The sequence below is a fragment of the Carcharhinus amblyrhynchos genome, chromosome 2, assembly GCF_965287045.1.
Source record: "Carcharhinus amblyrhynchos chromosome 2, sCarAmb.v2.hapA, whole genome shotgun sequence".
Taxonomy (NCBI): Eukaryota; Metazoa; Chordata; class Chondrichthyes; order Carcharhiniformes; family Carcharhinidae; genus Carcharhinus; species Carcharhinus amblyrhynchos.
In genome coordinates this window covers 148,637,021-148,650,883 of record NC_137325.1, presented here as the reverse complement: position 1 = coordinate 148,650,883, position 13,863 = coordinate 148,637,021, and the positions used below count along the sequence as shown (strand labels likewise).

General features: G+C 51.0%; 1 protein-coding gene across 2 annotated transcripts in view; it reads right to left on the bottom strand.

Moving 5' to 3' along the window:
• Positions 1–13,863, bottom strand: part of LOC145359533 (uncharacterized) — a 129,248-nt gene that overhangs the window by 78,421 nt on the left and 36,964 nt on the right. For both annotated transcript variants that reach the window (XM_080214168.1, XM_080214178.1), the window contains exon 4: positions 3,793–3,918. In XM_080214168.1, the coding sequence (XP_080070294.1) occupies positions 3,793–3,918 (126 nt within the window). The remainder of the gene's footprint in view (positions 1–3,792; positions 3,919–13,863) is intronic.

Genomic DNA, 13,863 nt, shown 5'->3' with positions numbered 1-13,863 from the left:
AAGGGCTTGCAAAATTCACATTAGTAGGTGGAAACGGTGTGTACGAAGGAGTACAATTCTCCTGGGGTCTTAACAATGAGGAGCTCAACCTCTGAAGAGATGAGTGTGCATTCTGCACCCAAGATTCACCAAGAGGCTACGTGCTGTAGCGAGGAGGTGGAGTTGGGCAGGCAGAGGAAAACTGTTTCAGCAGCAAGGGATATATTTTGCCTTTGCTCATCCTTCTTTTATTCGTTCGTGGGACATGGGCATCACTGGCTGGACCAGTATTTATTGCCCGTCCCTACTTGCAGTTGAGAGTCACCCACAGTGCTGTGGCTCTAGAGTCACATGTAGGCCAGACTGGATAAGGACGGCAGATTTCCTTCACTAAACAACATTAGTGATCCAGATGGGTTTTTCCAACAATCAATGATCAACGGCACCATGAGCAATAAGTTTCCAATTCCAGATGTTTTAAAATACTAACTGAATGATGTGTTGTCCCCTGTGTCTCAGGAATTATCTAGTCACATTGCCACAAAAGCAACAACGCCCCGCAATGAAAACATTAATTACAGAAACAACCCAGAGACAGAGCAGCAAATATCGCCATCAGCTTTGGTGTGAGGCTCTGGGGGAATGGGACACCTCACATACCTCGAGCAAGTGTGGGAGGTTATACTCGGGGATGATGTGACACAATCCCACAGAGATTCCCTGTGCAGGAGCAGAGTGGGGTTGTCATGTCTGCTTTTCCCTTCAGCATTGAGATTGGTGATCAGCAGTCTCCCTGGGTACCAGACCCCAGAGGAAGGAGGGCTGAATAGAGGGGATATTTTCTGAAGTGGTTGGGTGAGTGAGTACAATAGATTTTGCAGGTGAGGAGCGATCATTACATCTACAATAGCATTTCAAATAGAGGCCAGAGACAGGTGATCAGTGCCTTAACAGGAATGGGAGTTTGGGATAGGATCTGAGTTGAGAGGGAGCCTGGAGGGAGATAGTGGGCAAGTCGCAGAGACAAAGTTATTCCAAAGTGCAGTGGATGCTGGGGCAGTGAGTAAATTTAAGGAGGAGTTAGACAGATTTTTAATTGGTAATGGGGTTGAAGGGTTATGGAGGGAAGGTAGGAAAATGGGGATGAGGAGCATATCAGCCATGATCGAATGGCAGAGTGGACTCGATGGGCTGAATGGCCTAATTCTGCTCCTATAAATTATGAACCTGAATGATAGTCTCAACCTTAATGGCCAATCAATATATCAGTTCTTTGCACCTTGAATGATACAGCACAGGAGGCTATTCAGCCCATCATGCCTGTGTCAGCTCTTTGAAGAAGCTATCCAGTTAATCCCAATGCCCAGTTCTTTCCCTCATAGACTTTCACATTTTTCCCATTCAGTTACTTATCCAATTCCCTGTCAGACAGCACCTTCCAGACTTTCCCTGCTATAGAGGGAGTACAGCAAAGGTTTACCTGATTCCTGGGGTGGCAGGTCTGTCATATGAGGAGAGACTGAGTGGGTTAGGATTATATTCACTGGAGTTTAGAAGAGTGAGAGAGGATCTGATAGAAACTTATAAAATTCGAACAGGGTTAGACAGGGTAGATTCTGAAAGAATGTTCCCGATGGTGGGGGTATCCAGAACTAGGGGTCAGAGTTTGAGGATAAAGGGTAAACCTTTTAGAACTGAGGTGAAGAGAAATTTCTTCACCCAGAGGGTGGGGAATGTGTGGAATTCACTCCCACAGAAAGTAGTTGAGGCTAAAACATTGTCTGATTTCAAGAAGAAATTAAATATCGCTCTCGGTGCTAAAGGGATCAGGGAATATGGGGGGAAAGGGGGGGATCAGGATATTGAATTCGATGTCAGCCCTGATCAAAATGAATAGCAGAGCAGGCTCGAAGGGCCGAATGGCCTCCTCCTGCTTCTAGTTTCTCTTACAACAGCTTACCAAGTGAAAACATTCTCCTCGCCAGTCTGGTTCACTTCCCCCTCTCTACTCGATCAAAACGCTTTCGGCTTTCAGACACCTCAGTTAAATCTCCCCCAAGACCATTGCCCCCTCCGAGGCCTTTGTTTCTCCACATGACTGAAGTTCCTCATCCCTGGTCCTGTTCTGCTCAATCTCATTCTACACCCTCATTAATGTCACCTCCCCCCTTCACAAAGTGCAGTGCTCAGACTGGGCACAATGCTCTCAGTGAGGGTGAGCCAGTATTTTAGAAACTTTCTTCCCTTGTGCTCTACGCCTCAATTTCCCATATTAATAAAGCCCAGAATACTATTTGCTTTATGAACTGCTCTCTCCAGCTGTCCTGCCACCTTCAGTAATCTCTGCACAGGGGCCCCCAGCTCACCTGCTGCACACCTTTTAGAATTTTATATTGTCTCTTTATGGTCTTCCTGCATCACCGCACACTGCCCCACAGTGGACTGCACCTTTCTTAGTTTCAAGCATGGTTAAAAATACAAAAAAAAACAGGCCATTCAGCCCCTCCAGTCTGTTACACAGGAACAAAGGAGGCCATTCAGCCCCTCCAGTCTGTTACACAGGAACAAAGGAGGCCATTCAGCCCCTTCAGTCTGTTACACAGGAACAAAGGAGGCCATTCAGCCCCTTCAGTCTGTTACACAGGAACAAAGGAGGCCATTCAGCCCCTTCAGTCTGTTACACAGGAACAGCAGGAGGCTATTCAGCCTCTCAAGTCTGTTATACAGGAACAGGAGGAGGCCATTCAGCCCTACAAGTTTGTTACACAGGAACAGCAGGAGGCCAATGCCATTTAATGAAAGAATTAGGGCTGCTGAGGATTGGGAGCTGAAGGATGGAGTTTAAAATGTAGTGAAGCCTTGTTAGGGCTGTGAAGGAGATTGGTCAGGCACTCTGTATAGTTCCAGTTCCCTTACTTAAGGACAAATATAATTATCATGGAGATAGTTCAGAGAAGGTTGATTGGGCTGATTCCTGGGATGAAGGGATTCTGTTAAAGGGGGAGGCGATGGCAGAGTGGTATTATCGCTAGACTATTAATTCAGAAACTCAGCGAATGTTCTGGGGAGCCGGGTTCGAATCCCGCCACAGCAGATGGTGGAATTTGAATTCAATAAAAGATATCTGGAATTAAGAATCTACTGATGACCATGAAACCATTGCCGATTGTCGGAAAAACCCATCTGGTTCACTAGTATCCTTTAAGGAAGGAAATCTGCCATCCTTACCTGGTCTGGCCTACATGTGACTCCAGAGCCATAGACTCTCAATTACCCTCCAAGGGGCAACTAGGGATGGGCAATAAATTCTGACCATGTCCCATGAAGGAATAAAACAAAAGCTCTAAAAAAAACATAAGGACAGGTCCAGCAAGGTGGGACAGTATTCACAGGAGTTTAGAAGAATAAGAGGTGGCCTCATGGAAGGTGTAAGGTCCTGAAGGAGTTGACAGTGTCAGTGCCAAGAGGAAAATTCTCTCGTGGGGAAATATAGAATGAGTAAGTGGTCCCCAATCTTAAAGCTGGGGATAAGGAGGAATTTCATCACTCAGACAGTCTCCAGCTTTTCCCAGGGAATTTATTCCAGACCGAGTGAACAGAGTTCCGACTGACAAGGGAGTCTCGGATTTTGGGATCAAATAGGAAAGTGGAACTGAGACCACAGGCAAATCAGCCGTGATCTTACTGACTGGTGCAGCAGGATCGACGGGCCGAATGGCCCACTGCCGCTCAAAATGTGCAAGTTCTTGTGAGAATCAGAGGTGAGACGGTGGGTCAGAGTGCAGGGACAACATTGCATTTTGTCGAACTTACCTTGACAAGCTTGTCCTTGTAGCCTGAACCCACTCTGACAGATACAGCTGGAGCTTCCCACTGTGTTGACACAAAGATTCCCCAACTCCCGTCTGCACTGATCTTCATATGTGCACTCATCCACATCTGTGAAAAAGAGGGTGAGGGAGAGAGGGGGTAGAGAGAGAGAGGGGGAGAGAGAGAGAGGGGAGAAAGCGGGGGAGAGAGAGGAAGGAGAACAGGAAAAAGAGGGAGAGGAGAGAATGGGAGAGAGGGAAAGAGGGAAGAGAGAGGGAGAGGGGAAGGGAGAGAGAGAGGGAGAGGGGAAGGGAGAGAGAGAGGGAGAGGGGAAGGGAGAGAGAGAGAGGGAGAGGGGAAGAAGGAGAGGGAAGAGGGAGGGAGAGGGAGAGAGGGAGAAGAACATAAGAACATAAGAAATAGGAGCAGGAGTAGGCCATCTAGCCCTTCGAGCCTGCCCCGCCATTCAATAAGATCATGGCTGATCTGTCATGGCTCAGTTCCACTTTCCCGCCCTCTCCCCATAACCCTTAATCCCCTCTCTTATCAAAAACCCATCAACCCGCTTCTTAAAAATATTTAGCGAGGCAGCCTCCACCACTTCAACGGGCAGAGAATTCCAGAGATTCACCACCCTTTGAGTGAAGAAGTTCCTCCTCAACTCCATTCTAAACCGCACCCCCCTTTATCTTGAGGCTGTGCCCCCTAGGGGAGGGAGAGGAAGGGAGCGAGAGAAAAGAGAGGAGGATGTGAGAGAGGAAAGCGTGAGCAAGAGAGGAGAGGGGGTGAGAAAGAGAGGGCAGGAGAGGGAGCAAGAGATGAGAGAGGAGAAAGGGTGGGAAGAAGGAAAAGAGAGGGAGAAAGAAAGGGAGACGGAGGAACATAAGAACATAAGAAATAGAACAGGGTGGGAGGAAGAGAGAGGGAGAAAGAGGAGGGCAGGATTGGTAGGGGAGAGAGTGAGAGAAAGGGAGAATGAGAAAAAGAGAGAGGAAGAGAAGGGGAGAGAGAGGAAGGAAGCAGGAAAGAGAGAAAGGGTAAAGGAGAGGAGGCGAGAGAGAGAGAGGTAGAGGGAGAGACAAAGTGTGCAGTGAAGTACACCAAACTGAGAGAAATCCAGATCAGTGAATCTGACCCCAATGTGTCTGGGTGTGAAATATGAAGACGATGAACATTGAGTCTAAAAACTGCCTCATTCCCCAATCCAGGTCGAACACATTTAGAACAAGAGCCTCACCAGACTGGCCAGCCTCCACTGGACTAGCTACCAGCAACTGCACCCCCCGCCCCCACCACCGCAACCGCTCACTGCCTGGGGAGATGGTGCGGAGATCTCAGGGCACAAGGGTACAATTCACCCCACCCCACCCCGCAGTCAGACTGTGGGGGAATCCCCCTCTCCGCACTGAGACTGTAGGAGATTCCCATCCCACCTAACCTCCTCCCCAACCATCGGTCAGACTGTGGAAGATCATCCCCCTCCATGCATGGTCACATTGCCCCCCCCAGCAGGCCAACGGGTGGGCAGTGTGGGGCGGGGGGGCGGGGGGAGGTGCTGTGTGCTGTGGGAAGGGCTGTGTGCTTTGGTTGGGGGGTGCTACGTGTGCTGGGGTGGGGGGACTGTGTGCTGGGGTTGGGGAGCTGTGTGCTGGGGTGGGGGGGGGGGGGCTGTGTGCTGAGGTGGGGGGGCTGTGTGCTGGGGTGGGGGGGGGCCGTGTGCTGAGGTGGGGGGGCTGTGTGCTGGGGTGGGGGGGGCTGTGTGCTGGGGTGGGGGGGTCTGTGTGCTGGGCTGGGGGGGTGCTGTGTGCTGGGGTGGGGGGGCTGTGTGCTGAGGTGGGGGGGCTGTGTGCTGAGGTGGGGGGGCTGTGTGCTGAGGTGGGGGGGCTGTGTGCTGAGGTGGGGGGGCTGTGTGCTGGGGTGGGGGGGCTGTGTGCTGGGGTGGGGGGGGGCTGTGTGCTGGGGTGGGGGGGCTGTGTGCTGGGGTGGGGGGGGGCCGTGTGCTGAGGTGGGGGGGCTGTGTGCTGGGGTGGGGGGGGCTGTGTGCTGGGGTGGGGGGGTCTGTGTGCTGGGCTGGGGGGGTGCTGTGTGCTGGGGTGGGGGGGCTGTGTGCTGAGGTGGGGGGGCTGTGTGCTGAGGTGGGGGGGCTGTGTGTTGGGGTGGGGGGGCTGTGTGCTGAGGTGGGGGGGCTGTGTGCTGAGGTGGGGGGGCTGTGTGTTGGGGTGGGGGGGGGTGTGTGCTGGGGTGGGGGGGCTGTGTGTTGAGGTGGGGGGGCTGTGTGTTGGGGTGGGGGGTTTGTGTGCTGGGGTGGGGGGGCTGTCTGCTGGGGTGGGGGGGGCTGTGTGCTGGGGTGGGGGGGGCTGTGTGCTGGGGTGGGGGGGGCTGTGTGCTGGGGTGGGGGGGGCTGTGTGCTGGGGTGGGGGGGGCTGTGTGCTGGGGTGGGGGGGGCTGTGTGCTGGGGTGGGGGGGGCTGTGTGCTGGGGTGGGGGGGGCTGTGTGCTGGGGTGGGGGGGCTGTCTGCTGGGGTGGGGGGGCTGTCTGCTGGGGTGGGGGGGGCTGTGTGCTGGGGTGGGGGGGGCTGTGTGCTGGGGTGGGGGGGCTGTGTGCTGGGGTGGAGGGGTCTGTGTGTTGGGGTGGGGGGGTCTGTGTGTTGGGGTGGAGATGCTGTGTGCTGGGGTGGCAGTGGGGTGCTGTGTGCTGGGGTGGGGGGGGCTGTGTGCTGGGGTGGGGGGGGCTGTGTGCTGGGGTGGAGGGGTCTGTGTGTTGGGGTGGGGGGGTCTGTGTGTTGGGGTGGAGATGCTGTGTGCTGGGGTGGCAGTGGGGTGCTGTGTGCTGGGGTGGAGGGCGGTGGGGTGGTCTGTGTGCTGGGGGAGAGTCAGGGCTCACATGCAGAAGGCCAGGGAACTGGGTGAAGAAGCTGAGGGCAGAGGGAAGAGAGAGGGAGGGAAGCTGGATCCAGGCAAACCACACGGACAAGCTGACAAACACGGGACTGAAAGGGAAGCGGATTCAGAAAGACTCCAGATGTGGTGGGTAAGGCTCCAACTGAGGCATGGGCACCTCACATCTGAAGGGGCTGTGGGGGAGGGTTGTTGAATCGAGGAACAGAATTCTTCTTGAGGCTGTTGGCCTTTTCCCTCTATGTTGCTGATGTTTCCTGGACACTGGTGGGCTGGAGGGAGTGGTGAGAGTGCTGGACTCCTCCTAAACATGGCAACGAGACCTTGGAAAGTGGGCAGGTGAATCATATTCAGAGGGAAACACAACTTTGAAAAATTAATGAGGTTTCACAGGGGGATCTGTCACTGGCTCCTGCCAATCTGACCCATGGAGAAGGAGCTGGTCCTCCCAAGTGCACACTCTCTGAAAAACAGGGAATTGTCCCCCTCGTTTCCATTGCGTCTCGAGGGTTAGCTGAAATCTACCAACCATCCACCAACTGGGAGTCTCACCATCCCCAGTTCCACGGCACAGAATGACATTGCTTGTGATTTGCTGTTTTGTGATGCTTCCTTGAAACAAGTAGCTTAATGACACAATTCATGTGCAAACAAATGAAAGACCTGAATTTCTATATAACCTTTCACAACCACAGGCTATCCCAAAGTGCCAACGGAGCACTCAACCGGCAGGGGGTAATGTAGGCAACGGATTTACACATAGAAAGATCCCATAAACAGCAAGGTGTCAACTACCAGGGTCTCTGCTGGAGGGTAAATATTGTTCAGGATTCTAAGGACAGATAACTTCCTGCTCTTCTCCAAACTAGAATCTCTATCTCCAGAATCTCTTACACCCACTGAAGGGGGTAAACATGGCCTTTAGTTAACGTATCATTGGGAGACAGCACCTCCAACAGTTCCACATTCCCTCAGTGTTCAACTCGAGGGCCAGCTGACTGTCTTTAGCCCTGGCCTGGGCCCTGACCCCAGAAGCCTCAGACTCAGTGCCGCAGTGCTCCCACTTAAACCACAGCTGACGCTGTACAAGGTCAGCTCAAAGGTCAGGTGCTTTAAGACTGAATTCACGTTGTCCCATTGCCCTCCAGCTGAATCAAAGATTTCACTTTCCAACGGCTTTCATATCTTTGATGTAACCCCTTTGCTGTGTTGGAGGCACCTCTGTAACCAAGGCAGTCTCTCTAGAATTAACAATGTTCCTTATTCCCAGCATTCTGATGTTCCAGCTGTTATTGGGCTGGGTAAACCAAGGAGCAGAAAAGCTGCAGCTAATTAAGTTCACGTGTGGCTCAGGTTGACTCAGTTAGTGCTTTATGGGAATCTGAAGTCTCAGATTGCAGCCATAGGCAGTACAGAGAGTCGAGAAGGAGAGTGATAGGGACTGAAGAGGGGGAGAGAGAAAGGGAGAGTGGGAGAGAAGAAAAGGAGACAGATGAGGAGGGAAAGACAGGAGAGTGGGGAGAGAGGGAGTGAGAGCAGGGTGAAAGACTCGGTGAGAGAAAGGGACAGGAATGGTTATTGGCAGTTCCGGTGTACAGATGTTTCAGTAAGAGTAGGGAAGGCGGTAAATGAGGTGGAGGAGTAGCATTGTTAATCTAGGATAGTTTAACGGCTGCTGAAAGGCATTTCGAGGGTGATCTGTCCACTGAGGTAATATGGGCTGAAGATAGAAATAGGAAAGGATCGGTCACGTTATTAGGAGTTTTCTATAGGCCCCCAAATAGTAATAGAGATGTGGAGGAGGAAATGGCAAAGCAGATTATGGATAGGTGTGGAAATCACAGGGTAGTTATCATGGGTGACTTTAACTTTCCAAATATTGATTGGACCCTTTATAGGTTGAATAGTTCGGATGGGACACTTTTTGTACAGTGTGTGCAGGAGAGTTTCCTGACACAATATGTGGATAAGCCGACAAGAGGTGGGGCCACATTGGACTTGGTACTGGGTAATGAACCGGGCCAAGTGTTAGATTTGTTTGTGGGGGAGCACTTTGGAAATAGTGACCACAATTCGGTGTCCTTCATTACTGCAATAAAGTGGGCATGTATGGGGTGTCAGGGAGGGGTAGTACTTCCAGTGGGGGAACATGTCGCGTCCTTTCAGGGCGGTTTGTCCATCCTTTGTCACCACCTGGCACTCAGCTCTCATTTGTGGCTCCCCCGTAGCTGTTTGCATGCGACAGCGGCCACTCCCCGGGCAACAGCCTTGACAAGCCAGCTAAGCCAGGAGAGGGTAGCCAACGGGTCTCAACCCTCGGTGAGATAGGGAGATGTCTATCCCAGCATGTGAAGACAGAGTCCGGAGGATTGAGCAGAAGAGACAAATGGAAGGTCCAATGGTCAAGAAGGCAGTCTCTGCAACATCGTGGAACGCGAAGAGCAGGACAAGCCACAGAAGACATCCTGGTCATCCACTGCACCTAGTCCCACCTCGTCTTGACTCTTGTCTTGTCACTGGATCTAGATGGGAATTGGGAAGAGAGAGTGAGGCTGACGCTGCGCAACTTTCCCTCATTCTATGAAGAACTAGATGCCCCACTATCAGCAGTGAGCAGTATCGACAAGCTGATCTTGGCGATTTCAATGCAAGAGGAGGGTGTGACTCTGCAATCTGGCAGGAAATCATTGGGAGGCATGGAATGGGCAAGTATAACAGTAATGGCCTACTCTTACTGAAGACCTGTGCAGCACATGACCTCCTCATCACCAACACAACCTTCCGAGTGCCTACCCGTAACAAAACCTCCTGGATGCACCCCCGCTCTAAGCATTGGCATCTTATGGACTATGTCATTGTCAGGAGAAAAGACAGGCAGGATGTCAGAGTGACCAAGGCCATGTGTGGTGCTGACTGCTGGACAGATCACAGGCTCATTGTCTCCAAAATGAGGCTCCGTATCAGACCCGAGAGGCGACCACAAGGAAGCAAGGTAATGAAAAGAATCAATGCGGCCAAGCTAAAGAACTCCAGTATAGTTTCAGCACTGGCTGAAGACTTAGAAATCAAGCTTGCTGACCTACACCTCGCAGGCAGCGCTGAGGATGACTGGGAACGCTTCAGGGATGCTATCCATACATCTGCAGTGAAGATGCTCGGGTCCTCTACCCACAAGCAGCATGACTGGTTTGATGAGAATGATGGGGAGATACAGGCTCTACTTGTTGAAAAGCACCATCTTCATCGGGCCTGTCAGAATGACCCATCTTCAGCTGCCAAGAAAAATGCTTTTCCCAGTGCTCACAGGACAGTCCAGAATAAACTGCGTAAAATGCAGGATGCCTGGCTGAGCGCCAAGGCAGATGAAATACACGGATATGCTGACAGAAACGACTTGAAACGGTTCTATGAAGCCCTCAGCACTCTCTGTGGACCTCAGACTCTCGGGAGTTCCCCCCTCCTGAGTACAGATGGTACAACTCTCATTACAGAGAAGGCTCAGATCCTGCAGAGATGGGCTGAACACTTTGAAGCCACCCTCAACCGATCGTCATCTATTAACCATGAGGCAATAGACAGGTTCCCCAGGTCGATACCAACAGTGCCACGGATGACCCACTGATAGTAGCCGAAGTCACGAAAGCTGTCAGCCAGCTATCCAGTGGCAAAGCCCCAGGGGCAGATGCCACACCTGCAGAGATCTATAAAGCTGCTGGTCCTGTACTTATCAAGAAGCTCACCAAGTTGTTCCAGTCCTTTTGGAAACAAGGATCCATTCCTCAGGAACTTAAAGATGCTTCCATCATACACCTCTACAAGAGGAAGGGCAATCGGCAAGTATGCAACAATCACCAAGGAATCTCGCTGCTCCCCATCACAGGAAAACCCACACAAGAGTCCTGCTAAATCGTCTGGTCACTCATCTGGAGTTGGACCTGTTTCCAGAGTCACAGTGTGGCTTCCACAAAGATTGTGGGACTACTGACATGATTTTTGCTGCGCACCAACTTCAGGAGAAGTGTCAGGAGCAGAATCGTGAGCTCTACACAACCTTTGAAAGTTGGGAAAGTTGGGAAACTTTCCCTGAAAGTTGGGAATCAAGTAGATAGGGTTGTTAAGAAGGCGTACGGTGTCTTGGCATTTATTAGTAGGGGGATTGAATTTAGGAGTCGCAGCGTCATGTTGCAACTGTACACAACTCTGGTGCGGCCGCACTTGGAGTACTGTGTGCAGTTCTGGTCCCCACATTACAGGAAGGATGTGGAGGCTTTGGAGAGGGTGCAGAGGAGGTTTACCAGGATGTTGCCTGATATGGAGGGGAGGTCCTATGAGGAGAGGCTGAGGGATTTGGGGTTGTTTTCGTTAGAAAGAAGGCGGCTAAGAGGGGATCTTATTGAAACATATAAGATGATCAGAGGTTTAGATAGGGTGGACAGTGATAGCCTTTTTCCTCGGATGGAGAAAGCTAGCACGAGGGGGCATGGCTTTAAATTAAGGGGGGGTAGTTATAGGATGGATATCAGGGGTAAGTTCTTTACCCAGAGGGTGGTGAGGGATTGGAATGCCCTGCCTGCTGCGGTTGTAAATGCGCCTAGTTTGGGGGCGTTTAAGAGATCCGTGGATAGGTTTATGGACGAAAAGGGATTGGTTTAGGTTAGTGGGTCATTGTTTTAACTGGTCAGCGCAACATCGTGGGCCGAAGGGCCTGTTCTGCGCTGTAATGTTCTATGTTCTATGTTTTGTTGATCTTGAGAAAGCCTTCGATACTGTAAGCCGACAAGGCCTGTGGAGGATCATGTCGAAGTTCGGCTGCCCCCCCAAATTCATTCAGATGGTACGCCAGTTCCATGATGGCCAGAGTACTGGATGGCGGAGAATCCTCTGAGGCATTCCCAGTCACCAATGGTGTCAAACAGGGCTGTGTGCTCACACCCACAATGTTCAGCATGATGTTTACGGCCATGCTGAATGATGCCTTCCAGGACAGTGTTGCTGGAATCAGCCTCAAGTACAGAGTGGGTGGAAGCTTTTCAACCTGAGGAGACTTCAAGCTATTACCAAAGTGAAGGAGACTGTTCTGAGAGATTTCCTCTTTGCTGATGACTGCGCCCTGTATGCTGGCTCAGAGCCACAGATGCAAGTAAATACAGACAAATTTTCCACGGCTTGTGACAACTTTGGACTCACCGTGAACATTAAAAAGACTGTAATCATGCACCAGCCTGCTTCTGATGCACTGTACACAGAACACATAATCACAATCAAAGGGTAGAAACTACAGGCAGTGGACCAGTTCACTTATCTTGGCAACATCCTCTCCCAAGCTGTGACTACTGATACAGAAGTTAACTGCAGAATAGCAAAGGCAAGTTCTGCTTTCGGTAGACCGCGCTCCACTGTATGGGAACGTCGAGGAATCAGCCCAGCAACAAAACTGAAGGTCTACAGCGCCGCGGTACTCACTACCCTCCTGTATGCCTGTGAAATGTGGACTGTGTATCGAAGGCATGCAAGACAGCTCAATCATTTCAACATGACTTGCCTTCGCAGAATATTACACATCAGATGGCAAGACAAAGTACCAGACACTGAAGTTCTCTCTAGAGCAAGTCTACCATCAGTCCACACACTGCTGATGAGAGCGCAGACCCGGTGGGCAGGTCATGCCATCCATATGTCAGACGAGCGCATTCCCAAGCAGCTCCTTTTTTGGGGAACTCTCTGCTGGAAGACGCTCATGTGGAGGGCAGAAGAAACATTTCAAAGACACACTCAAAGCCTCTCTGAAGTCGCTCGACATTGACACGACCACCTGGGAAACGCTGGCACAAAACCACCCTACCTGGCGCTGCCTCATCCGCAAAGGCTGTCAAGCTTACGAAGCAAGGTGTATTGCTGAAGCACAACTTAAACGCGAGCTGCACAAGTCCAGAGCCACCAGCGCAACAACTACAGTGTCTACACAAGTCTGTCCAATATGTGCCAGGACATTGCGTGCCCGAATTGGCCCTGATCAGTCATCTTCAAACACACTGCAACCAGCCTCAAAATGACTAATGGTGTCGAGGTCCTCATCGATGACGATGGACAAACAACAGAGAGGGATAGGGTCACACGACAGGGCAAGATTTATAATTGGGGCAGGGGTAATTATGATGCAATTAGGCAAGAATTAGGGAGCATAAGATGGGAACAGAAACTGTCAGGTATGGGCACAAATGAAAAGTGGAGCTTGTTCAAGGAACAAATACTGCGTGTCCTTGATAGGTATGTCCCTGTCAGGCAGGGAGGAAATGGCCGAGTGAGGGAACCATGGTTCACAAAGGAGGTTGAATATCTTGTCAAGAGGAAAAAGGAAGCGGATGCAAGGATGAGAAAACAAGGTTCAGTTGGGTCGCTTGAGGGTTGCAAGTTGGCAAGGAATGAGCTAAAAAAAAGGGCTTAGGAGAGCTAGGAGGGGGCATGAGAAGTCCATGGCAGGTCGGATCAAGGAAAACCCCAAGGCTTTTTACTCTTATGAGAGAAATAAAAGAATGACCAGGGTGAGGTTAGGGCCAGTCAAGGATAGTCGTGGGAACTTGTGCATGGAGTCAGAGGAGATAGGTGAGACGATGAATGAATATTTTTCTTCAGTGTTCACCAAGGAGAGAGGCCATGTTTTTGAGGATGAGAGTGTGATACAGGCTGATAGGTTAGAGGAAGTAGATGTTCTGAGGGAAGATATATTAGCAGTTTTGAAAAACCTGAGGGTCGGTAAGTCCCCTGGGCCAGATGGGATACATCCTAGGAATCTTTGGGAGGCAAAAAGGATGAGATTGTAGAGCCTTTAGCTTTGATCTTTGGGTCCTCGCTATCCACGGGGATTGTGCCAGAGGACTGGAGAGTGGTGAATGTTGTTCCTCTTTTCAAGAAAGGAAATAGGAATGACCCTGGTAATTATAGGCCAGTTAGTCTTACTTCGGTGGTCAGTAAGTTAATGGAAAGGGTCCTGAGGGACAGGATTTCTGACCATTTGGAAAGATGCAGTTTAATCTGGGATAGTCAGCACAGTTTCGTGAGGGGTAAGTCCTGCCTCACAAATTTGATTGAATTCATTGAGGAGGTAACTAAGTGTGTGGATAAAAGTAGAGCAGTTGATGTCAAATACATGGATTTTAGTAAGGTGCTTGATAAGGTT